Source organism: Dipteris shenzhenensis, chromosome 33, assembly GCF_047967505.1.
Source record: "Dipteris shenzhenensis isolate YYH24624 ecotype China chromosome 33, Dip_SZ_1.0, whole genome shotgun sequence".
Taxonomy (NCBI): domain Eukaryota; kingdom Viridiplantae; phylum Streptophyta; class Polypodiopsida; order Gleicheniales; family Dipteridaceae; genus Dipteris; species Dipteris shenzhenensis.
In genome coordinates this window covers 27321806-27348964 of record NC_141628.1, presented here as the reverse complement: position 1 = coordinate 27348964, position 27159 = coordinate 27321806, and the positions used below count along the sequence as shown (strand labels likewise).

At 47.6% G+C, this 27159-nt stretch overlaps 1 protein-coding gene across 3 annotated transcripts in view; it reads left to right on the top strand.

Annotated features, from left to right (window-relative positions):
- MBAC1 (Mitochondrial substrate carrier family protein) overlaps positions 1-27087 on the top strand; it is a 27490-nt gene extending 403 nt beyond the window's left edge. Inside the window, exons 1-8 of one of the 3 annotated variants that reach the window (XM_087371789.1) lie at positions 211-361; positions 8790-8879; positions 9025-9126; positions 25267-25368; positions 25514-25618; positions 25735-25980; positions 26067-26165; positions 26497-27087. In XM_087371789.1, coding sequence (XP_087227915.1) covers positions 251-361; positions 8790-8879; positions 9025-9126; positions 25267-25368; positions 25514-25618; positions 25735-25980; positions 26067-26165; positions 26497-26637 — 996 coding nt within the window. In that variant the 5' untranslated portion in view covers positions 211-250 and the 3' untranslated portion in view covers positions 26638-27087. Of the gene's footprint in view, positions 1-210; positions 362-8789; positions 8880-9024; positions 9127-25266; positions 25369-25513; positions 25619-25734; positions 25981-26066; positions 26166-26496 lie in introns of those variants that run through there. The other 2 variants (XM_087371790.1, XM_087371791.1) reach the window with 2 other exon arrangements.
- Positions 27088-27159: the final 72 nt, after the last annotated feature.

The following is a 27159-nucleotide window of genomic DNA, read 5'->3' as shown; positions in this document are numbered from 1 at the left end:
CGATGGGAAATGTATTTAGTATTTAAAACGTGTGTTTCCTCTACTCTCCTCAGCCCTTCCGTCATTTATATTGAGCAGTTTCCCAGGCCTCTTGAGGCAATGAAATCAATCCAACACACCAAATGCTTTAGGACAAAAGGCTCCTCTTCCAAGGGGATAGCAAATGCCTTTGTGGTTGACATGCCACGTGTGTGGCTGAAGATTGGCCTGGCGAACTAGCTCTAATAGCGATCTGCACTACATTTGTAAAATGCCAACTGAGATTATGGAGCCGCTTGACCCAGCATATATATTTCTCCATTGCAAGTCTATGCTACACAGAATGACGGCGGAGTGCCCCTTCATTTTGCCATTTTCCATGGTTATTTCCCTCCCCTCATGTTCCATTGCACCTTTGAGGTGCGTCTGAAAAAACTCTCCATATCGCCTATCTCAATCAAGAGGGGTAGTATGCTCACTCCTAGAAAGCGTGCTATAAAGCATCTTTGAATCATTTCTGTCATTCTTCCTCCCACCACAACTTGAGTCACCAAGGGAACAAATAGATGATACTTAAGTGCCAATTCATATCGGCTCTTCCTTAAAAGCAAATATTAAGTCCACCCTCCTGAAATTCTTCTGGGGCACATTACTATTTCTCAACAGAGTAAGAGGTGCATGACTTTGCCTTACCTTCCCGGTCTGCGTTTGTCACACACCTGTAGCCCACGATGGTGCTAGAAGCGTTTTGAGACTGTCATGAGTTGCTTTCATTTTCTTAGGCCACATCATTTACGAAGAGTAGTTGGATTGCAACTGTTTGCCTTATTACGGGTCTAGTGAAACCATCTTCCTTGTGAAATCCTTGACCATGCTCGGTCTATCCAGAAGCCAACCTAGGTTGCAGAGAGTGGGCAGTCTTGTTTGACTGTGAGATCATGGGGATTTTGGTCTTAATATGGCACCATCACAAGCTTGTAGCACATTTGTAACGTGTGTAACTTGACCTGTGACCTAGGCGGCCTGCTGAAGCTTGCTGCAGGCGCCGCCTGACCCGTGACTTAGGCGGCCTCCTGGAGCTTGTTGGCGAGGAAGATGGAGTGGCAGGGCTATGTGTGTGTGTGTGAGAGAGAGAGAGAGAGAGAGTCTATTAACCTTCACGGAAGACGAATAGGTCTATGGGACAATCAAAAACCCTCTAGTACACTGCTTAGGGAGGGCACATGGAAGCTCCCAGGGAGTGCAAGAAGCAACTCCAATTATTTAGGGTACTCACATTATAGTTTAAGACTGAGAGTGTTTTCTCTTAGATTTAAACTACTTGATGATTGCTATGCCTTAACAATATACTGCCCATTTTCCATCCTTCCTAGCAGCCTTGACCTTCGCTAATTCCGCTGTCTTTTTTTCAATTGAGCTCGTGTAAGTTCCTCAGCTATCCATACCTTAGTCCCTTTCAACTTGTAAGATTGTTGGAGAAGCTTGACAGTAGGTCTCGTGAGTTAAGCGTAAGACCTTTAGACTGAGATCTGAGTTGCTCTGGCTTCATCATCATCATCAACATCATCCTCTGAGAGAGAGAGAGAGAGAGAGAGAGAGAGTTTACATTTCACGGTAAGAGAGAGAGAGAGAGAGAGAGAGGGAGAGAGAGAGTTTACATTTCACGGTAGGATGGTCTTGTCCTTTACCATCCCTCCTTTATTCTTAATCTGCCCTGTTTCCCTCTATGCCGTAACACATTTATTGCAATCAAGGCTTGATTTTTCATGTGCTCTAAGATTAGATTTACTTTAACGAAACTTATAAAGAAAAGAACTCAATCAATTAGATATTGCCTAGCTAATATTAATGCTACGAATATTGAAGGCAAGGGGTCCAATTACAGAGCCATTGAACTGTTGCAATTGCAGCAATAATGTCTCTCCACTCAAAGTCTTTGTTGCAGCAAAACGACCATGGAGCGCTCTTCACAATGCATTGCTCCAGAGACGTCCTAGATTAACTCACTGTTGCCTTGAGTGCGTCTAGAGGTGCACTACTGGACATTGTCCACCAATGACTACCTCTTACTGCTGTTGGATGGATAAGTTCAATTTTTATAGTAAATCAAAATATTATTTCATTATCACGATGAAGGTGGGAGAGAATTTTGCATGGTTGTATTTTTTTGTAAGGAAAGCTAACAAGTTCGTGATTTTAGATCATAGCCATGAATGTAGGGTCTCTTTTGACAAGATCATCGACCATATTAGTAGCTCCTGTTTGTGTGTTTTTTTGCCGAAAAAACAGTGCTAATTATATTACTTCGAGAACAAGATACAAGAGGTCAGCATTGTAGCTGATGGGCTGCGTTCACAAATCGGACGCAGCCCAAAAAGGTAACAAAAAAGTAAAGCTCTCTCTCACGGAGGGATAAGGCGAGTGTGAATGAACAGCCAGAGAGGTGGTGAGTAGCGCCACCGAAGGCCCTACGAAGTCTGCTCGAAGAAGAGGTCCCGTGTGTCCCAAACCCGGAGGAAGCGTCTCCGCTTCTCCCGACCGGCCCGGTAGTCCCCCTGTATCTGGTCCCACTGGCCTCTGAGGGTATGAATAATCTCGCTCCAAATATCAGTCATGATCTGGGCAGTCGATAAGGAGGTGGCACCGAGGATCTGCGCGCAGCGCGAGGTCCAAATGTGCCATCCTGCAATGCTGCTAATAATCTCCCAGACTGGCTGCCTCTCCTGAGCTCCTGTATCAGCCTCTGCTAGGTGCTGCGGGATACTCTCGAGCAGCCCCCACGTCCCCTGTGTGATAAGGAATGTGGGGTCCTGCTGACATGCCTCGAATAAGTGATGCAAACCAGGTGCGGTGCTGCACCAACAGAACGCGCCCCAAGTGATTAATCCTAGCTCCGGTGCTGCGCGAGTAAGAATCCCGAAAGTCCACCTCCACACTTTTTGGGCGCGAGTGCAACTCCACAGGCAGTGTTTTGGTGACTCCTCATCCTCATGACAGATCTGACAACGTCCGTCCTAGCCTATCTGCTGCAACCAGCTCCCCACTATAAGACCTTTGTGGGCAAGAAGCCACAGGAAGTAGGAGATCTTCCGCGGCCGCCAGCTCTCCCACAAGGCCTTCCAGAAGGCCTGCAAAAAGAACCTGGAAATACCCTGTGCATACCAGCTGGGCCGCTGGGTGGGAGGGCGGCTTTGCATCCTCCCAAGAACTCGCTTGCCCAATGTCGTGCTGTAGGCAAAGAAAGAGGTCGGCCCCTGACCTGTCACAATTTCTGGCCATCTCCACTCTCCTGGGTCCCAATCAAGCTCTGACAAGGCCCGCCCCTCCCAGAGCCAGAGTCGCCAAAGCTGCCGCTGATCCTGCTCTATGCTAGGATCGGTCCGCCAGACCTTCCCCATGAGGCCTACGACCCGAACCCTCTGCCATGGGAGTAGGGGGTCGATGAGCGCATCCTCTCTCCTGAGTCGTCCATCCCCCATAACCGCGAAGAAGGAAACAGAGGAGTCGTCCATACGTCCTGCGACCACCAGTGGGATGCCACGGGGGGTGAATTGTCCCAGCCAACGGTCATCACCAGGCATGAGGATCTGAAGCTCAGGTGGAACGAACCAATCAGCTGGGATCGCGCCGTCGATCTCCGTACGTCTCGCCTGGGCTCCACGGGCACCTCCAGCTGCGTCTGCGAGATCAGCCGTCTCCAAATGTCTGTACGTGTCCCTCCAAACTCGAAGGGACCGGGCTGGCCCCCGCATCCAGCCATCCCACCTGATGTGTGATCTCTCCCCCAACTGGAGGCCCTCGGCATCTCTGACCTGATCATTCCAAATAAGCGGCTGGCGATCGATCTCCTCCTGACAGCTAGGAGGGGACTGAATGAGACTGAGGTGGAGCTGCCTCCAAACCATGAGGAGGCTACGAACGAGTGGGGAGCGGGGCTGAGTGAGCGGGACGGAAGTGAAGATCCACCTGAGGGAAGGAAGCCACTCTCCACCTCGGCGCGGGACACAAGAACCGACCCCCTGCTGAAGTAGCATCTTCCACGTCTGCCCCCCCGGGGTCAAACCGCGGATGACTAGCTTGCCTAACAGGGCCTGACTCTGAAGCTCTGGATCGATGACCCCCAGGCCACCCTCAGCCTGCGGAAGAATGACTGTCTGCCAAGCAACCCTGGCTCTGGTATCTCTGAGGCCATCCTCCCCGGACCAAAGGAAGTTCCGAACCAACCTCCTAAGCTGTGCCACGCTGGATCTCGAGAAACACCAACAGGAAGCCACATACCAAGCCCTGGCTAGGAGGACCTGGTTGACTACCAGGGCACGACCTGCAAGGGAGAGCTTAGCAGTGCTCCAGAAAGCCAGCTTCCGTCGGATGGAATCTAGCACTGGGAGAAACTGCTGAGCTGGCGTGATATCCAGGCCGACCTGAAAACCAAGATATCTAGCTGTCTGTCCCCGCGGGATCCACCTGAAACCCAAAAACCTCCCCCACTGAGAGCACGCCCCGGGGTCTGTGAGAAAACCAATTGATTTGTTCCAGTTGATTTTCGCACCAGCAGCCGAACAGAAGACCTCCAGGGCCATCCTCACCCTCTCCAGCATCATCTCATCGTCCTGGACATACAGGGCTGTGTCATCCGCGTACTCCGAGTCCAGGAGCTCCGTGTCCTCCCGGAGTGGAAGGCGAACACCCCTGATCCCAGTAGACCTCGCCCGAAGGTAGTATGTCATAGCCTCAGCGAAGAAGAGAAACAGGTAAGGAGCAAGGGGGCAGCCCTGATGCACTGATCTCTCCAAACTAAAACGCTCACCCATCCTGCCGCCAATGATGACCCTGCTAGAAGCTGTCATGTACAACGCTGAAATACCCTGAATCCATCCTGATGGGAAACCTAGTCGCTCTAGAGTCCCCTCCAGAAAGGACCAGTCCACTCGATCGTAGGCCTTCTCAAAGTCGAGAAGTAGGATGGCTAGGTGTGATCCACTGTGCTGAGCCCACTCCGCCGCCTCTGAGAAGGTGAAGACATTATCCAGGATACTGCGATCCTGGACAAAGCCTGTGTGAGTGTCATGAATGAGGTCTGGAAGTAGAGGCCGAACTGTGGCGCTGGTCATCTTGGCAAGGATTTTGTAGGCAGTGGTAAGGAGGGTGATCGGGCGCCACTGACGGATCTCCTGTCTATCTCCTCCCTTCAGGATGAGGCAAATCAGTCCCGAGGAGAGGCCCTCTGGCATATAACCGCTGCTGAAAATCCTCTGAAGAGCTGCTAGGAGGGGCTGATGGATCTGATCCCAGAAGGAGGTGAAGAATGCCCGGGATAGCCCATCCTCACCCGGGCATTTCTGCCCGTCGATGGCCATCAAGGCCTCCAACATCTCATCCGTGGTGAACGGTGCCAACAGCGTCGCCTGCATGTTGGGCTGGACCAGGGATGGAGTGTGCCTCCACACCTCCTCACGGGAGCGTCGAGTGCGAGGGGCAAGCGGCTCCTGCTGGAAAAGGGTCCTGTAGAAGTCGGTAGCCAACCCCAAGACCTCACCCAGATCCGTAACGATGTGCCCCTCCGCTGTCCTGAGACTCCGAAGTTGATCACCTGCTGCTCTCTGGCCATGCATCCTGAAGAACTCCCTGCACATCCGGTCACCCTTCCGAGCCCAGAAGGAGAGAGAGGCGTGATAGGAAAACTCTGAACGGCGCTGGAGGGTCTCCTCAAGAAGGGCTCTGGCTCGAAGGGCCTGGATCCAAAGCTCCTCCGAGCCCGGGGCTGCCTGCTGGAGTCGCTGATGGAGGCGAGGTCCCTCCGAAGAGCTCTCTCTCTACCCCACCATTCCTGTCGAACCTGTAGGGCTACGAGCTGGCAAATCTGGCTGGACTCCTGCAAAGCCTGCGCCACCGAATCAACCAGATCCACGCACTCGCCCCAATCTCTGTCCCATAGACTGCATATACTGCTGCGCACGTCCACCCTCGAGAAAATGGAGTCGGGAATCCGGCATGAGCGGGGGGGAAGGGCCTGAACTGCCGAGTCTAATGATAAGAGCATAGGCGCATGGTCGGAAAGTGTTGTCCCTGGAACTATACCCGCCTGACCGCCTGTGTTGATGGCCCAATCACTAACATAAAATCTATCCAGCCTCTCCAGGAGTCTGCCTCCTTCCCTGCGGAAGCCCCACGAGAAGTCCAAGCTCCCGTGCCAACGCCGGAAGGACGGGTCTCTCCAACTGTCCCTACCTCCTGTCGCAAAGATAAAAGAGTCCCAAGCGGACTGCTCTGCCTGAGACATACCTGTAAACTCCGTAAGCTAGGGCCATCCCTAGGGGCCAAGGCGGCTATCTTCCCATCCGCCCCTTTGCGGAGCAGGAAGATACTGATGTCGAGGCAAGCAGGGAAGGTCCCGAGGTCGGCCACATCCAAGTAGTCCCAGGGGCCTGATCTGTAAAAGTCGCGAGGAAGCTCTCTGTCCTGAAGCTAAGGCCCATCAGAGTCTGCCACTGAGGGGCTAGCGGACAGAGAAGCCTGCTCCAGTGGTGGTGGTGTAGACTCAGGGTGTCCTGCCAGTGGAGGGGGAGGGGGAAGAGGCTGGGGGATAGGCGACTCAGACTCCTCGGAGGCGACTAGCGGAGGAGGAGGAGGAGGGGGAGCGGGGGCTGCCCTCGGCTGAGGAGCCGTCGGTGCAGCTAACTCTGCAGGAGAGCTGAGAGAGGCGGGGGGGGGATGGGGATGCATCTGGAACTGGGGCTGAGAAGGAGGAGGAGGAGACTGAGGAGGAAGAGGCGGGGGCTGAAGCTGCGGGTCGGGAGAAGTGGGGTGCAGCTGGGGGAGGGGCTGGGACTGAGTGGAAAGAGGCTGGGGAACGGAAGAGAGGGGGACCTGAGGCTGTGAAGGGCGGGCTACCGTCGAAGAAGAAGCTCTCCCAGGTCCCTGGGGCGGCTGCCTGTCAGGTCTCTGAGGTGCTGCTACAAGTTGGGTAACCTCTGCCTCCTTGCCTTTATCAGAAATCTTCTTGTTCTTTCCTCTTTTCCTTCTAACCTCAGTCCAACCGCCAGCTAACTCTGGACCGGACTCCGGTTGCCTCTGCTCCTCCTGACTTGGCTGCCCGGAGGGGGGGGAGGGGGCGGAGAGGGAGGGGGGGAATCGTGGACAAATAGCCGCTAGGTGCCCAAAGCCGTGACACCTCAGGCACTGGCCTGGCTGTCCGGTGACTACCATGCTCTGGGTGATGCTGTCGGCATCTGTCACGATCTCGATCACTGCAGGGAGAGTCGCAGGATCCGCCACAGCCACACGGACTCGGGGGGCTCCTGCCGTAGTCACCGCATCGGCGAAAGTGTCGTGCATAACCCAGCCAAAGTGGGAGCCCAGGTCCCTGACAATCGGCCGCAGCTCAGCAACAAGACGTGGAAAAACTAGCGTCACTGGATGGCGAGGTATACGGAACCGAACATCAAAATCCGCTGCGCTGAATCCACGGTACCACGGGACTATCATGATAATCTTTCCATCCACCGACGTGGGGGAGCCAGCAATCAGGTTGCTCGCAGCTTTCGCATTGGAGAGTTTGAGCCAGAAGATGCCCCTTCCCATAAGGGCCACCTCCTCAATATGGCCGTCCTCTAGCATGAGAGTGGACTGGAGCCAGTCCCTGATGGCTGATCTGGAGGGGGAATGTCCAATGACTCTGCCATAAACAGAGGTAAGGGCAAAGTCGTTGGCAACCTCCTAAACCCGAGATGATTGTTGCTTTGTGAGGATGACGCGGTAGGCATCTGGAGAGGGAGGGTCCGACTGGGCCTCCGGTTCCGGGCAGGGAGCCGCCATACCGCCAAGACAAACTGCGAGGCTTCCGATGAAGAAGAGGCTGCCACCCAGAAAAAGGGGGGATAGATGCGGGAGGGTGGAGCCTGGGTGTGAAGAAGACGGGTGCGGAGGCGAAAAGCGGGAAGGATGGAGGGCGGAGGGCGGAGGAAGCGGGACGGGAGGCCGGGAAGCGGAGGTGGCGCGGGATGGAGGAGTGAGGACGGAGAGCGGGTGAGGTGAGGAGGCGGGAGCGGGAGCGGGGGAGAGGCGGAGCGGGGCGGGAGGGGGGCGGGGTGGAAGGGCGGGGTGGAAGGGACGGAAGGGCGGGGGGGGTGGGGGCGGAAGGGCGGGGTGGAAAGGGCGGGGGTGGAACGGAAGGGTGGAGGGGGCGGGGGCGGTGTGGCGAGGGGGGGGGCGAAGCGGGGGGGCGGGGGAGGAGCGGAGTGGGCGGCGGGGAGGGTGGAGCGGGGGGGCGAGGGGGGTGAGACGGAGCGGCGAGGGGGGGGTGGGCGTAGCGAGGGGGGGGCGGTGTGAGGCGGGGGTGAGGCGGAGGTGCGAGGGGGTGAGGGCGGAGAGGTAGCGGCGAGGGGGTGAGGCGGAGGTGCGAGGGGGTGAGGGCGGAGAGGCAGGGAGTGAAGCGGGGGTGAGGCGGAGGTGCGAGAGGGGCGCGGTGGCAGTGGCGGGTGAGGGGGGGTGAGGGCGGAGAGGCAGGGGGTGGGGGTGGTCGAGACGAGGAGGAGCTAAGGGAGGTAGAGGTGCGGGAGGGGAGGGGGAGGCTCGCAGGAGTTCCTGTTTGTGTGTTTACCTGAATAATTGTGACCTTTGGGTGTACTAATCCTGAGTAGATGATGCACATTATTACTGATATCATTGCACACCTTCAGAGTACTGTTTCATATTTTGTCTCTTATTGGTGTGTTTATGTGCCTTTACTTGGATATCTTAAGAACCTGAAATTAGTGGGGGGAAAGAAAGGTAATATGCAAGTTAAAAGTAGCTTGGTTTTTGGTCTGTAGGTGAAGTTGCAGACCCAGAACACTGAAGTCAATACTCTAAAGTATCGCAGTGCAGCTCATTGTGTCATACACATTCTCAAAACTGAAGGGGTGCTTACTTTAAGATGGCATATTTTATCAGTTTTCATTTGCCATTTTGTTATTTTTGGATGTGACCATTTGAAATTTACAGTGGGTTTGGCATTCAGAGGAGCTGAGAAGGGAGTATAACATCCTTGATTCATTCTTGTCTCAGGTCAAGGGCCTTTACAAGGGTGCAACATCTTCTTTTGTTGGTGTTGCTTTGGAAAGCTCGCTGCTCTTTGGTGCTTATTCACAAATGAGAAGTGCACTACAGGTAAGAATCTGTCAAATCATTCGTTGACATGGAACTCACAAGTTTTTGGAAAACGATGTACAGAGAATATGTCTTAAAGTTCTGTTTATGTTGTAAGATGACATCATTGTGATTGTCTTGGCATTGAACAGGCAAAAGTAAGAGGGAAAGTTACATGCGAACCTCATAGAACAGCCTAGCCACAACCGGGGATCTTTGAAGCTCATATTCATATTGTAGCAATTTTTGCAAGCACTCACCTTAATCCTAGAGGTCTGTGTAATAGGTTTCGTCCTTAATTTATTGTAGCATTCTGTCCAAACTACTCTAGCTAAAAGCAGGGTATTGACTGCTTTTGTGCAAATTTGTGCTCTTGCGTCGAAACTATTATCCATGTGTCAGGTCTCTTGTCAATAGAGTCTTTTGGCCAATGAATTCAGTATTGGCAACAATAGCTAGAAGGACAGTGACAGTGGCCAAATTTGTGGGAATTAGTGCTCTTGTTTTGAAATTGTGAGGTATGTGGTCTCTTGTCAAGAGGGTCCTTTGGCTAACACATATGTTTGTAGGTGTGTGTTGTCCAATCAGCTGTCTTTTCTAGTCACACAAGCAATTGTTTAGTTTGGTAGACACCGATTTAAGAAGGGCTACATCCGGCCTTTGCTTTATGAGTAAGGGGGGTTGTCTTTATTGGCTCAGCAAGAAGCACCAAAAATAGCACTTTATCAACGGAGGCAGTGTGCTAAGTTATGTACTTATGGGGGCTCATAGGTGGGTTAGCAGCTTTTCGGCTTCACCTATGATTAGATGTTTGATGTTGCAATAGATGCTATGATTGAGTTGATTCAATTTACCATCAGTGGAAGTCCTGGGGAGGTGATGCCCTTGGTCCAAATTGTTGTGATGGCTTTGTGGCTATGGTTTTCAGCTTCTCTATTGCGAAACTTTGTTTGAGGAAAAGGCCAATTCTAATGCCACCATTCAACTAGAATCTAGCCAAGCACAAGCCGGCCCCAAGACATGAAAATAAGCATTTGTTCCTTATCTTTTGTTTTGGTCTTGCATAGGGTAAGCATGCATTATGAAATACTTAGTTATAGAGTATCATGGAGGTAGTAGAACTGAGTTTAATGCTAGCATATCTATGCATAATGTTGTGGAGATACTAGTAATAACCATTATGGGAAAGAAACTACAATACAGTGACAGACAATAAATCCTTAGACACAAGGTTAGGGGAAAGATTGAAAATTATATCCTATGTATGGTATAGTATACATGCCTCATAAATGATATAGGACATTCACAACATAAATAAGTTAATTTGTAGAAATCAAAGATTTTATGGGAGGATATGAACCTACCAGCATCTCAAGAAAGGAAAATTTGTGGGAATTTAAAGATCGCACATGTTTAAAATCCACATAGATAGTAACATACCTACCCCAAGTTTTACATTTAATCATAATACATTTAAGTAGATTTTGTAGCATATTGGCACTTGAAACTCTCAAACAAGCATGCTAAGTCATCAAGCATTTTTTTGCTTAGATGCTCGTCTGGGAGAGACTAAAATGAAATCGCTTAGTCGTCACAAGCAGTTGTAGCTTTGAATGAAGATATTGTGGACTACTTTTTGATAAGCCTTCTCCTTTAGTGCTAGCCTTCATCATGGCTGAGTCTGCCCTTCACCTCCGGAGTGCCAACGGAAACTCAGTACAATGACCTTTGTATAAATGGATGCTCAAGTATGTGTGGGTGTGTGGATTTGTATGTGTAGTATCATATACCTAGATGAATCCAGGAACATTCCCAAACTCATCCTCTAAAAACACAACATATGTTTATACTATGGTCTACACCCACTTTTGGGGAAGGAATCTATCCTCGGGACTCTTGTGAACTGAATATCACTTCAAGAGGGAATGCTTGTGTTTTCTTAGATCTTAGAATTTCTCTATCTACGGTAGGATTAGAGGTTGCTATATATGATAAATGTGAACAACCTGAATATAGTGGTTTACACATTATAAAAATGTCATAGTAGCTAGTCCCTGCTATGCATGATGGAGCTTATGGTTTTCAACCTTGTGAGTGACTATCATGAGATTGAAACTGCACTATGTTGTGTTTTAAGAGGATGAGTTTGGGAATGCTCTTGGATTCATCTAGGTATATGCTTCTACCGTATTAGCAGACATGCAAATTTCACCTTGTGAAGTTTTCGTCCAAGTTGCGGCCTGCTGGTATTGTGATAATTCTTTCTATCTTAAATGGTGCGTTGCCCTATCAGCTAGATTTAGATTTAGATGCTCGTTGGGGAGAGACTAAAATGAAAATGTTTAGACTTCACAAGCAGTTGTAGCTTGAATGAAGAGATTTTGGACTACCTTTTGATTAGCCTTCTCCTTTAGTGCAAGCCTTCATCATGGCTGAGTCTGCCCTTCACCTCCGGAGTGCTGACAGAAACTCAGTACGAAGACTTTGTATAAATGGATGCTCAAGTATGTGTGGGTGTGTGGATTTGTATGTGTGAGAGCATATTTTCATACTATGGTCTACACCCACTGTTGGGCGCTGATGACGTCAGTGGGGATGTCATAGTAGCTAGTCCCTGCTATGCATGATGGAGTTTATGGTTTTCAACCTTGTGAGTGACTATCATGAGATTGAAACTGCACTATGTTGTGTTTTTAGAGGATGAGTTTGGGAATGTTCTTGGATTCATCTAGGTATATGCTTCTGCCGTATTAGCGGACATGCAAATTTCACCTTGTGAAGTTTTCGTCCAAGTTGCGGCCTGTTGGTATTGTGATAATTCTTTCTATCTTAAGTGGTGCGTTGCCCTATCAACTAGATTTAGATTTAGATGCTCGTTGGGGAGAGACTAAAATGAAAATGTTTAGACTTCACAAGCAGTTGTAGCTTGAATGAAGAGATTTTGGACTACCTTTTGATTAGCCTTCTCCTTTAGTGCAAGCCTTCATCATGGCTGAGTCTGCCCTTCACCTCCGAATTTTTGGCAACCACCCAACCTAGGCAGCCGCACACAAAAATGACGATCCACGATTGACGCCTGTACGGATTTTCGTCACGCAGGATTCGCCTCCCTTCCACGCCATACGCAGCCCCCCCCCCATCAGCCGGTTTGCTGCCCTGGGTTCCTGCCAGTCTTTGAGCACCAGATCACTGCCCTTGCTGCCGCGATTCAGCCTTGGAAGCACGCAGCCAATTTTGCCACAAGCAAGCAGGCTGCCCCTTCTTCGCCATCATACATGCCTTTGCCCAGCAGCTGTTCTGCCCTCTATCGCAATTCAGACCAGCCTGAATCCTGTTGGCTTATCTCGCCACCTTAGCCTGCGAAAAGCGCCCTTTTGCTGCCTTCCAATTCCGACCAGCCAGGCCCAGATCTGCTCCTCGCACCCCACAGGAACTTTTTCTCTGAAATCAACTCAGGAAACCCCTTTTTTGCACCATGCCTCTGCCAACGCCCCTATCTGCCTCGAAAGTCTCGTCAGGCACCTTTTTCCTGCTCACACTTCAACGTGAACTTGCAAAGATAGTAAATGGACCTCCAGACGGAGATCTTCAGGCCTTGCTATGCAACTAATTGGCAGATCTAATCTATGCCAGGTGGATTCTTTCCATTCTATTGCTAAGGATTCTCTTTCATATTGTTATTTGATGCTCATTATCAAATTACATCAAATGAAAGCCTTCTCCCTAAAGCATGGAAACCCCTGGTAATTCACCCGTCCTTTCAAGGACACCTCAGGCATCATCTACCACACAATATCGTGTTCAGATTGCACAACCAGCCCATTGCATCGTGGGTCTTCTGTGTCACGTGCCCTTCCAGTGACTTGGACCACATCCTATACCTTCTGCGTGAGGCACCTCAGTTACATTACTTCCTGAGCACAGTCTAGGTTGTGTTCCACGAGACACGTAGATACCCAGAACCTGATATTCCTCACGAGTTTGCTGTCCATCTTTGGAGAGATTTTTACCCCTCAGCTTCAGCATCTCCAGGGTACTCTCCACCTCCTTCAGCTCCCAGATATCCTCCTATACAGGTTGTACCTTTCCCAAGACAGTATTTACACTCTGAAGGCACTCCTTCTCCTGGATATCCTCCACTCCCGACAGCAGCTCCTTATCCTTTCTCAGATCCGTGGACTGTGCAACCTACCCCTGTACTTTCACGAGCAGTAACACCCATTTCGGCATCACCAATGTTACCTCAGACAGGACCTCCTTTACCAGATTTCCACGGCTGGTTTCATCCTGCTTCTCCTGCCCCCTCCAACATGAGCAACCTCATGGAGCAGCCCGAATCTTCTTCTAGGAATGGTACAAACTAGAGCGTAGGTTCGTGCTTTTCTCACAGGGATCTCCGATATGTCACAACGCTCACGTGCAACCTCTCCAGAGATAAGCGACTCAAGTCCAAAAAAGACCCCTGAAGTCAACTTACAAGGCGAAGCACTACTTCAACTTCAAATTTCCCAGCTTCAGGATAGCATCTTCGACTTGGTCCAGAAAGTCAAACAACTCCAAGATTCTCGCAGTACCACACATACAGAGGATGACGTGACGCAACCAGACGACTATGTGGACTCATTCCCACCAGAGGTAGAAAACACTGAACTCCGTGCCCTCTACCGTTTACTCCAAGCTTCCAAAACTAAAAGACTTGACATTAAACTTTCGGAAGCCTACACTGGTCAACGAAATCGCCGAACAGTTGACCAATGGCTCGCAAAATTGTGCATGTACTTTGATACTGTTGACCTCTCTAAAGGCAAAAAGATTGCCTTGGCAGCCTCCCTCCTTAAGGATACAGCTTTTCTATGGTGGCAAAGACGCTTAAAGGACGGCAAAAGTGTGTTAACATGGGACGTTTTGAACACATGCTCCGTAAGCAGTTCATACCTGCCAATGCGGACTTCCAAGCACGTTCAAAACTCCGATAGTTGGAGCAAACAGGCTCCCTGTCTTCCTACATCTCTCAATTCACCACATTGGTGTTGGAGATTGATGGTTTAACTGAGGATGATCGCCTTCATGCTTTCATCTCAGGCCTAAATCCCTCGTTACGCATTGATGTCCTTAAAGCAAACATCACCACCACAGCTGGTGCTATTGCTTACGCAGAGCGCATTATAGATTTCCAAAACACAGGGAAGCAGAGTGCTAATCGAACACAGAACTCTACTATGGCCAAAGGTGCTTGCCCTCAAGATAACCCCAGGTTTAGAAAAAACTCGGGTAATCAAGGTCAGCGACAGTCTTAAGATCCCTACAAGTCTTAGAAATCATATGCTGGATTCCAACAGAACCACTCCTCCAAGGATCGCGCCTCTTCTTCTTTAGAAAGTCATTACTGTCATCCCCAACATAAAGGTGCGGCCACTGACAAGAAGAACAACTCTAGCATAAAAGGACTTTGTACCATGTGCACAGGCGACCATAGATGGTTCGATTGTCCCAAGCGACCAAAGCAAAATTCCAATATGCAACCTAGCACTTCTCAAACAGAAGATGCTACCTCAGCACAAGACAAGAAAGGAAAAGCTGTTCGAATGGCAAATACCATCCACCTGAGCCTTGCCAACAACCCCGAAGCTTCCTTGGCCACTCAAGTACTTTGTGTTCAAGGATTGATTCGTGGAATAACGGTCACTATCCTCATCGACAGTGGCTGCTCTCATAACTTCCTAGCTAGTTCTATGGTCGACAAACTTTGATTGACCACCAGTCCTAGTCTCATGGACTATCAGATTGAACTTGCAAATGGAACTACCTTCTCTTGTGCAACACCAGGATAAAAAACTTGTCTTTTCGCATCCAACACTATACGGACAAGTTGAACTTCGACATCATGCCTCTTTCTCGGTACGATGTCATACTCGGACAACAGTGGCTCTACGACTATGATCCATCAATCAGTTTTCGCAGCCATACTATCCAGTTTGTCCACTAGGGAAAACTTATTGAGCTAACTGGTTCTAGGGACTCTCCTTCAACCCCAATTGCCTCTGTCCTACAAGTAAAGAAGTGGCTTCGTAAATGCCAAGTAAAGACTTCACTTCTGTTGGTTATGGCAGTAGAGGAGACAACCAACAAAGGATCTCCTGTACTACTTGTGGAAAAAAAGAATAAGTCAATGCGCCTCTGCATTGACTACCGAGCCCTCAATAAGCTCACTATAAAAAACAAGTATCCATTGCCTCACATCGATGACCTCTTCGATCAACTTCTACATGCAACACGATTCTCAAAGATTGATCTTCGTTCAGGTTATCATCAAATTCGCATACGAGAAGGCGATGAGTACAAGACAGCTTTTCGAACAAAGTATGGACACTATGAATGTTTGGTCATGCCTTTTGGGTTAAACAATGCCCCGGCCACATTCATGACACTAATGAACGACATTTTCAGGGCTTTCCTCGATAAGTTCGTCATCGTTTACCTCGATGACATCCTCGTTTTCAGCAGATCCCTACATGAGCACAAACAACATCTTCACCAAGTTTTTGCAGTTCTCCGCACAAATTCTCTCTACATTAACATTGAGAAGAGTGAGTTCTTCAAGACCCAACTCGAATATTTGGGACATGTTATTTCAGCTCAAGGCATCTATGTGGATCCCAAGAAGGTCGAGGTAACCCGAAACTGGCCTACTTCTAAGAATGCTCATGATGTCCGCTCTTTTCTCGGATTGGCAAACTTCTACCATACGAAGGTTTATCAGTTTTCCGAAATACCTTCCATTTGAGGTCATGACTGATGCTTCCGACATTGCTACATGAGCAGTCTTGATGCAAGAAGGCAGAGTTATTGCTTTTGACAGCCATAAACATTATGATATCCAAACCCGATACCCGGTTTATGATAAGGAGTTTCTTGCCGTTGTACATGCTTATCGCTCTTGGAAACATTATCTCATGGGAGCCGACTCGGCGGTTAAGACAGACCATCACTCTCTAAAGTATATCTTTACTCAGCCGGTCATGAACGCTCAACAAGCACGCTGGGTTGAGTTTCTGGCCAACTTTCACATGACCATTGAGTACATTCCAGGACTATGCAATGTAGTTGCAAATGCTCTCAGCAGGTTAACTCTAGCATCAGCTATGGTAATCTCTACATTATCTATGGATGTTCCGAATTCATTCAAAGGGAAGTATTTCAATGATAAAGACTTCGGCACAGCAGTACAAGTTCTTTCAAAAGATCAATCTTTGACTTCCGAACATAAGATTTTCTCATCCTATTTTTATACGGACGACCTTCTGTATTATCAAGATCGTGTCTGTGTACCACATGACAAGGATGTTCGACGTCTTTTGTTAAAAGAGCATCATCTAGTTCCTTATGCTGCCCATCCAGGCATCATTACTTTGTGCAACATACTATTGGCCTCAGATGAAAAGCGACGTCATCAAAATGGTTACATCTTGCTTATCTTGTCAACAAATGAAAGCAAGCCGATGACTTCCAGCAGGACTTCTTCAGCCTCTTCCAGTTCCAACTGAAAGGTGGGAAAGTATTTCCATGGATTTCATTACAACACTACCACGATCCTCCCGAGGTAATACTCAGATTATGGTAATTATTGATCGATTGTCCAAAATGGCACACTTTGTTGCTTGCAAAAGCAGTGCACAGGCTTCGGACATAGCCAAACTCTTCATACAACACATCTTCCGACACCATGGATTGCCCAAGAATATCATATCCGACAGAGATCCTAAGTTTACCAATCACTTTTGGATTTCACTGTTCAAATCTTTGGGAACTACTCTACTGTTCAGTTCAGCCTACCACCCAGAATCAGATGGCCAGACTGAAAGAGTCAACCAAGTTCTGGAAGAAATGCTTCGACATTATATTCAGTCATGCCTAGCAGCTTGGGAAGAGTATCGACCACTCCTTGAGTTTGCTTATAAAAACTCTTTCCATAGTGCCATCAACATGACTCAATTCCAAGCAGCTTATGGACACACTCCGATTATACCAACGAATTTTGTACTTTAACATCGAGTGGCCCTAGCTGATCAACTGGTTCAAGAAATGCAAGACATTCTACTCCAAGTCAGGGATCATATGCAAAAAGCGCAAGAGCGGTATCAACGGTCTGCCAACAAACATAGACGTCACCTGGAATTTAACACTGGTGACATGGTGCTATTATTTGTAGCCCCACATCGCTATAAGACGGTTAAGTCTATGTTTCCTAAGTTGCGACCAAGATACTATGGACCTTTCCGGATCGTCAAGAAAAATTCACCTTTAAGTTTCCAAATTGGAATTACCACCATCATGGGGTAAAATCCATCCGACATTTCATATTTCTTGGCTAAAGACGTACATTCCAGGCGATGAAGCAGTTCCTCCTGCAGGTGATTATGTCCCAGAAATTGAAGACGATTATGTTCTCCTTATTCCTGAGCGTATTCTGGACCATCGAATGCGAGAGACTCGACATTGACTTATCACAGAATTCCTTGTTCTTTGGCGAGATCTGGACGACTCCGATGCTACTTGGCAATTTGATGAAGACTTACAGTAGTACCTTGACATTTTACAGGAGCATTTTCAGAATTTACCGTGATATTTTCTACATCAGTTCATTATCTCCACCAGGGTCTTATTTTGAGTGGGAGGGGATGTCACGATTTGTGATGTATTCCTTTCTCTATTTCTAGACTTATGGATTATTTGATGAATGGACACTTGTGGAAGGGTATGTCCTTTTGACGGGACACTTCCTATGAGGCACAACCCTTCACAAGAGACACTCTATTGAAGAGACACTCCTATGTACCCTCTCATCAAGGGTCACACCCTTCACAAGGGGTACACACCTCTTCATGCACATACACTTTGGAGTACACACCTTTTCATGTGTGACTCTTCACTCTCTATATAAGAGAGGCCCAATTGTATGGATGACACACTACAGATACACTACATACACTCAAGCAATACAATTATTCCTTGTTCTCTGCTATTTCAGTCTCCTTTCTGTTCCTTAGCACATTTCTAAATATAGTAAATCTAGGATTTCTTACAAAAACCGTGGGTGCTACTGCTGTCCACCAACACATGCACAATCCCTGTTAATCTGATAGTATCAGCACTTTTGGCACCCATCAGGGCATGCATGGAAATAGTATAAAGTGTTGGCTGGGCATCCCATTAAACCTCATCCTCGTTCACAGGAGCATTACCACCTGCATCTTCACATGCATAAAAAGGTATCGCATCGTGATGCTCCACAGAAAAGAGTGCTGGCCTACGGCCTCTCATGCCACCAGTGGGCAGAGTCTCGTACGAATGCGAAGCATGAGTGTCATGCGTAGTAGCACCACCCGGATTAAAAGGAAAGTCAGTGCCCTTCGTGGCTCTAGTGTCAGGAGCCTCATCTGCATCATGTGTATTTGCCATCTCATCCTGAGACGTATCCAAAGAATCTAGGGCATCAAACAATTTCTTGTCATTTGAGAGGTCAATGATCGTGCTGAGCTTGGCAGTACCACTGTTGCGCATCTTGCACACATTCCTGTGCTTGGGAGTCCATTTCTCGCCACATTTAAAACTTAAGTTGGCCTTCTTTTTGCTGTCCATTATTGCCTGTGTATGCTGTTTTATCTCAGCCTGCTCATTTCCAGCAGTAGGCTTGCCTCCAAGCTTGGCATCAGGATACTTGTAAGGCCTGGCATACGGCATCTTACTACCCGAGACAGTAGGAAAGCGAGGAAATGGTGCTGCTGCAGATTTCTTGTCAGTCCACTCAGCAAACTTAGGCTTCGACTCAGCGTCATACCTCGTAGCATGCGAGCTGCCCATGGCATTTCTGTGCTTGCCAGCATATTTAGGCTCGAATACTTCTGCAAGCTGAGCTGCCCTCTCAATTGTTTGAGGGTTATGTGCCTTCACATCTGCAGCGAGAGAAGAATTTAACCCATGGATGAAACGCAACAGCTTTCCCTTTTCAGATACGTTCTGCACAAATAGGGAAAGCCTCCAAAAGCGTTGCAAGTACTCTTGGACCGTACCGGTCTATGACAAGGCATAAAATTCAGCCAAGTATTGATCCAATGCAAGTGGAGATACAAATGTAGTGACCATCAACTCTTTGAAACCCCTCCAAGTGGTTGATTTCTGAGGCGAATCCCTCATGTATTGCCACCATGTGTGGGCATAGTTCTGCATATGCATACCTGCAAAAATGATGCGCTCCTCCTTAGACTTGGGGTAGAAGCGGAAATAGTCTTCCAGCTTCGTGGGCCACTTCTCCAACTCATTGGGAGTGCGAGTGTCCCCTTTAAACTTATGCACTGTGAGTTTATCCTTGATATCCTTGGTTGCATAATTCTTGTGTGTGTAACCTCCAGAAGAGCGGGCATCATCATGCTTGAGGTTCACATAATCGGAGAAGGGCATCTCAAGTTTGATGGCCTCAGGTAGGGCCATGTATGAACGCAAAGAATCTGCCAACACATCATCAAAAGTGGCTTGCTGCCCACCACCAACCCCTTGCTGCATAGAAGCTGCTGCCATCTGATGCATTGTCTGTGTTTGGCTATATGTGCTCGCTGGCAGAGCGATAGGTGCATGAACCTCGGGCTGGGTCTCTCTGTCAAATGCATCTCTCCGAAATGATGGCATACCAAAGGGCTGAGAAGAGGACTGACCTCTCTCCCAGGGGTGTGGGCTGCCATATAAACCCAAGCCAACTCCATGCATACTCATTGGTGCGTTGATCGGATGCACACCATCGGGTCGGCCCAAAAGAGACGGCTCAGCTTGTATAGATGCAGAAAGCTGAGAGCCAAAAGATGGCCTGGCATCTTGCAAGAAGGTGCTCTGTGGCACAAAAAATGCATCATCTATGTCCAGAAAATCCCCAAGCTGGGGTACATGCAATGGTCCAAAAAACTGATGCTCATAGGCACGACGGGCATCTGCGATTAAACCCCTGCGTGGAGCAAACAAAACATGCTGACTGTCTGAATGGTCCCCTTGCTGGGGTGCGGGCTGCTTACCCTTATCCTGCATAGCAATGGCAGATGTGATCTGTTGACCAATCTGCTGTCCCATCTAGACAAGAGCGGTATCCTGCATAGCCATGGCTGTGGTAAGCTGCTGGTTGAACTCTTGTCATATCTGGCGGAAAGCACCCAGGAGCATAGAGGAAAGGGCATCCAAAAATTGCGTCTGCGCTGCTTGCACTTCCTGAGATGCAAGAGAGAGAGGCTGACTGGAAGGAACCTCTGCACCACCAGTGGATGCAACCACTGGGGCAGGGACTTGCTCATACTGACCAGTCTCATCAGTGTCATGCAATATATCACGAGGGACACGCTTCGGTGCCATGGTGACTGGCCCTAGAGAGAGGAGCTCGAATGTAGGCAAGGAGAAACGGATACCAAAAACCTTGCTGTAATGAGCATCTGAGATAGTGTGTGGAAAACACGAAAATGTCGATGGAGAGGCTCAGAAGAAAGGTCATCGAAGAAGCTTCGAAATGGAGTTAAAATGGATCCAAACGGCTCTGAAAGGCGCCTAAAAAATGGTTGGAAAAGTGGACTTTTTTAATTTAAAAATAAAAAATAAAATAAATTGGGAGGGGGGGGTCCTTAAGTCACCTAAGACAGTTAGGCCTCCTAACCTATGACTGGTAAGACAGTTAGGACATTGACCTAAGGTAACCTAACTAGACCATTTAACCCTAGTTAGCACTAATCTAACTTAGCCAACTAACTGAACCTAAACCCAACCAAACTAACCAAACCTAACGAAAGTAACCCAACCCACTAACTAGTTAGACCTAACCAGACCTAAACTAACCTAACCAACCAACCCATCCCACTAACCCATTGTAGTCAGTAACCTTAGAGGCTAAGGTTTGCAAGTGGGCGCGGACGGCGGTGCACGGGCGTAGACTGGTGCGGATGGAGGTGCAGACGGGCGGCGCACATGCGTGGACAGGCGGAGAGAGGCGCATGATAAGGGTGTTGATGGTGACGGGGGTTTATGGTAGGGATTGGCTACTGACGTTATTCTTGTTGGCTGCTCATGATGAGGGGTGGCGACAGGCGGATGGCAGTAGGCCGACGATCTTGCCGCTCGGTCTCCTAGTCATGTGCAGCACTAGACATTTCGGGGCTGTTCTGCCATATCAGGTAGCCCTCGTTAGGCGACTTGCTAGTCATTTGTGCCCTAGCCGAACTTGTAGGCTCTTACCACCTGCTAGTCATCTGTGCCCCAGCCGAATTAGAGCTTGCTGGTAGGCTCGTGTTGCTCGTATGGCATGCTGGAGTCAGCCTACAGAGAGCTGATGGCGACACATGTAGGCTTTTTGCGGTGTGGTGCTGGTCAGCCGGTCGTTGTACGTTATTATGCCCTCATAGTAGTCTGTCGTAGGGGTGCTGATGTAGCTCAGAATGAAGGGTGAAAGAGGAAGCAAAAGTCCCAGAATCGGGCTCTGATACCAATGTAGAAAAGGGGGTAGGGACAGATTTGGAAAAGGGGGATAGACTATCAGAAGGAGAGAGAGATAGGGGAAGAAGGGAGGAGAAGGGGTAGGAGAGAGAGAATGAGGTAGGAAAGAGAGGGAGAGATTGAGAGGGAGTAGGGAAGAGAGAGAGAGAGTGAGTGAGCGTAGGTAGGAAGGAGGAAGGGAGGGTAGATAAGATTAGATGTCATATCAAAAAGTACATAGTAGGGGGTGGATGGAGACTTATATAGTCCCTCCATATTTTCCACCAAAAGGGCCTCTAACTTGGCCTCTTTTTCCCCTTCATTACAGTTATAGTCTTGAATTCCGTTCCAGCTGTTTTTTCTCTATCTACAGACCCTGGAAATTGGGGCTTTTCAGTTTTACATGCTATCCTACTCTATCCTCCTAGATCCCATAACCAATCACCATCCAAGTCTCCTCTCCACAAGGCCAAGCTTGATTTTGAGGGTTTCATGGCAATTATGTTGGAGAAGCAAGAGCACAAATAGGGCAAATTAACGCAGCAGCTTGTGGATCAACAGCAGAAGTTATTTGGCCAAGTAGGGCAACCCAATTTAGTGTTGGAACAGAGGGTTGAGGGTATGGAAAGAGATTATAGAGCCAAGTTTGACAATGCCTTTACTTAGCTGACAAGTGTTAGGAATGATATGAATTCAGTAAGGAGCAGGGTTGAGCCACAAGGGAAGGAGATTGCTAGGGAAGAACAACCCAAGAGGTCTATGGGTTTAGGTTAGACTGGAATGAATCCAAGCAAGGGGAGTTCATGGCTTAAGCCAGAAGGGCACACAACAGTCTCCCAAACCTCTATGCCTTCATGGAACACAACTCATTGTGGTGGCTTAGAATATAGTCCAGCTCATGGAACAGGTCCTGATGTTGTGCTTAACTCTTCCAAAGTATATCAAGCTTTCCTCAGGAGAGGTGAATTATTATTTCAACAACTCTTGTCCTACGAGAAGTTAGGCCCTGATGTGAGGGAGGCTATGACCTTCACACAGTTTGTAAAGGCTACCCATCGTGATATTCAGAAAGAGTTTGGTCAAGGCAGGACTATAAGGACAAGATTGTTGTTCTGCAGAAGTTCAAGGGAGGCTACTTCACCTAATGAGTTGCAAGAATGGCTAAGCAAGCTGGAGGACTACTTCAAATTAAGCCCTAGAAATTAAGCAAGAATGGCTACTTCAAATTAAGCCCTAGAGATGATGCTGCCAAGATTCAGTTTGCAGTACAACATCTTGAGGAGTATGTTCACACATGATGGAGGCATTACCTTCAAGAAATTGACAGTGGAGTAAAGCTCTAGCTACATGGGCAGAGTTTAAACATGAGATGGTTGTTACCTCCTGATGTCCTACTGCTGTTGATCATGATCATGATGGTTATGATGATGTCGACGATGATGCTGAGATTGATATATATATAGTTGATATATGACTATGTTGTACTTAGGATTTAGTACTGTCATTTTGCATTTTCTGCATTCTGCATTGGTATGGATGCTCGTTTAGTAGCTCCACTACCACAGCTCATTGTATCAGGTTTTTCACAGTCTCATAGACGCATCGGTCTTCCGAAGACTTCAATAAACTTTCTTTCTTTCTTTCTTTCTTTCTAACCTTTGATTGTGGATCAATATGTGTGCCAATGGTATGATTAAGTGTAAAATGCAGCAGTTTGGCACGATATCTAGCAATTCTGGAAGCTCTCCTTGTTTGTGAAAGGAGTAGATGAGAAGCAGAGGATGATCAGGTTTGTACATGGGCTGCAATCATCTATTGATTCAGATGTAATGGCATCTAGACCCAGATCCTTGGATGAGGCTATGCAGCTACATAGTTATATGAGCCCAAATACAACTCCAAGGGGAAGTCTATGGGAATTGGGACCTTTCAGAGGTCATCTACTATGGAAAAGTCCCATTGGTGAGCATAAATTTCATTTGGGTTCTAAGCTTTGTCAACCTAACTATGGGATACAAGGTATGATTATTTCTAAGTATCCTACTGTTAAGGTTTCAAAGACTAATACTTTAGGCAAGAGTTCTAAACCTAATGATAGACATGAAGATAATGACAAGGAAAAGGAGGAGGTACATAAACAGGTGTTTTAAATGTGGAGAGAAATGGAGTGTGGATCGCAGCAAGGCTTGCAAAGCTAAATCAATCTCAAGCAAGCTGAGGATGATTATAGAGGTCTTAGAATCTGAGGATGCAGACGAGTTTCATGACTGGGGGCTGGAGGTCCTAAGGGATGATGAGGTGGATGATGAGGACTATGTGTTCAACCCAGGGGGCCTCAATCATTGTGAACTTAGAGCTATGGATAGCACTAGGACCTGGAGTGCTCTCCACAGCTGGTTCACAATCCATCTGTAGCAGTGGGTAGGCATAGCTCCTACCATCTAGAGAGTACTTTTAATTGTTGTGAACCCTGCAGAGAAGCTGAGGGCAATGGGGCTGTGACTGATGAAGAGATTTCTTGGGATACCCAGCCATAACTGTACACAATATATGCCAATGCTTTAGAGGATATAGGCAGTCTCATTACCTTCAGAATCAAGGGGCAGGTAAGGGGCAGAGATGCCTATGTTCTGGTGGATAGTGGAAGCACTCATAGCTTTATAAATTCTAAGTCTATCATTCATTGAAGTTACCAGTAGATGATGTACCTCGCAGCCTGAGAGTTGAAGAAGGCACCATACAGGCTGTCAAAAGCTGAGAAAGAAGAGGTGGCCACTCAGATCCAAGAGTTTGATGGGGATAAGGGATTTATCACCCCTAATCAACCCCCATTTGCATCCCCCGTCTTATTGGTGAAGAAAAAAGATGCTACTTTTAGATTATGTATTGATAATAGAGAGCTCAATAAAGTGACCATCAAAATCAGGTTTCCTATCCCTAGAGTTGATGACTTATTGGATGAGCATAAGGGTTCTAAGTACGACTCTAAGATTGACCTAATGTCAGGGTACCACCAGATAAGGATTAAGGAGGGTGATTAATACAAAACAGCTTTCAGGATAGAAAGGGGACCTATGCACTCTTTTTTTTCAGACCATGTGCTCTGTGAGCCACATCAGCACCTCAGGTCTACGTGGCTAGCATGCTACATCACCATCTTGGGTGGCTGCGTGCCATCGCTGCATCCTGCTGGATGCCTGAAGATGTCCTGGACAGCCTGGAGCTGTCCTCTACATTCAGTCCCTCCCATCTGGCTGATGGATGGCTGCTCAATGATGCACATGCATCCTATCTCCACCTAAGCTATCATGCTCATGGAGGACCTGAGCGTAGACTCTGGTCAAAGCAGATGCATCCACATTGGGTTCTTCATTTTCCATACAGATATGCATTCTTATTTGCAGACTTTTTTTCATGAGCTAGAATCAGAACTGCATTGAACAATAGGCTTGTTTATTAGAAGAATGGAAGCAAGTTTTAGGTGTTCCAGGTCATTTTGTTGAGAAACAGTCCTAGTTTGCTTAAAGCAAATGGCCTTTGCATGCTGCTTTTGTGATTTGGGGATAAAATAGCAATGTGTGTTTTATGATTTTTGGGGATTAAATGAGCAATGTCTGCAGGCCCTGATGCAGTAGTATTTGGCATGGTGGTGATTCTTGGAAGGGAGGAGATTTTGGTGAACCGGAGCTTTCTTCCATTGTGCCTTCAGCCGCAATTGGTGGAGCATGTATCAGCATGATTCTATGCCCTACTGAGCTTGTGAAGGTAAGTTACCCTCTCAGTATCCTGGGTGCAATATCATGAATACAAGGTCCAGATAGTGCGGTGATTTGATTTTGAAGACAGGCTTCAAAATTCGGCTTGGAGAAAATCATTTTGATGTTTTCATCTTTATATTCTTGTGATCCAGTGTAGGCTTCAGGTACAGGCAGATCATAAGGGAGCATGTGGGCCACATGTACAAAGATATGATGGACCCGTAGATTGCCTACTTAAAACTTTCAGACATGATGGAGTAAGTGCGTTTTAACACAAACTGAATTTGCTACTTCTGTTGTCGATGCTATTTGTCCTGGTTTCCTGAAATAGCCCTAAGCTTGAGCATTTCATGATTTTAATGTGCTTTGACAGGTACAAGGACTCTTTAGGGGTGGTTTTACAACATTGATACGGGAAAGTGTTGGCAATTCTGTTTTCTTTTCTACCTATGAATTTAGTAGATACCATCTGCTGTCAGCTTATAAGTATTCTGAAGACTCCATTATTCAACAGCCTGGAGTTGGCCAGTTGCAGAAATATCTTTACAATAAAAGCTATTCAAAATCTATTATTGAAGGGGTAGTGGATGTTCTAAGCGGTGGATTGGCTGGAATGATGGTAAGTAGGTTCAGCATTGTACATCCTACAGAACCCTGTTCATCAATTTTGAACATATGTTTGCTGAAAATTGTACGTCTACGCAGTTCTGGGCTGTTGTGTTACCATTTGATGTGGCCAAGACACGAATACAAACAGCACTTGATTCAAGGTCAAGCAGGAATCCGCTACATAATCTAAACCTGGTATGAACTTGAGGTCTCGTTTGTTTTGCTTTCCCCCTGCCCTTTGTTTTATGGTGGTTGTATATTTTAGGAAGCAGTAGACCTACCCGAAAGGTTCCAGAGTACATGACACCCTGATGACAAGATACTGTCCTTCCCCTCCCCCCCTCCATCATACCTCTGTACTTCTCTCATTGTTCTTTTGTCCCCTTCTCAATCTGCAAGATTTGAATGTGTGCATATGTGTGCATGTGCACGCTGAGAGAGGGAGAGAGAATTTTTATTCATATGTTAGGGAAGCAACTTGCAGTTCTACCATTTTAATAAATGCTGTGTGGTTTTGTGCATGCAGATCTATAAGGAGCTTGGAGTGAAAGGTCTTTATGCAGGATTTGGCCCAACCCTTATTAGAGCATTCCCTGCCAATGCAGCTGCCATGCTAACATGGGAATTCACAGCCAAGTTTTTGGGGGTACGGCGATATGATGTGTAGGGAATTTGTATGATTTTTTTGGATGATACGCAATCTCATCACTGTGGCGTCCCAACAGAGGGAGCAATAGACTCTAATCTCTTGTTATCCAGCTTTAAGTTTCAGATATTGTTTTACGTCATGCTGAGAAAGCATAATATGCACTACTTGCCTTGTCGATGTGTATGTGAATCAACAACGTAGCAGGTGGCTTTAATTGGTGAGTAAATCAAGACCTGAATCACACATTATTTTCATATGTGGGTACATGCCTTCACATTAGGATATTATCAGTCAGTGTGGTAGGGCTCTAGTTGTTGAGTTATTCACAGGTGATAGACCAAGCCAACATACAATGATTGGCTATTTTTCGATTCTTGTTCTTATTAAAAAATTTCATCATTTTTCAATTCATTTGGAGAGTACCAAGGATGTCGTTTTAGCAGCCAGACATGAAGGCTCCTTGCAATGTGGATTTGAGCTATACAATGGGGATTGAAAGTTGTTTGTGTTTTCTCCAACATATTGTTATGACATTTTTCC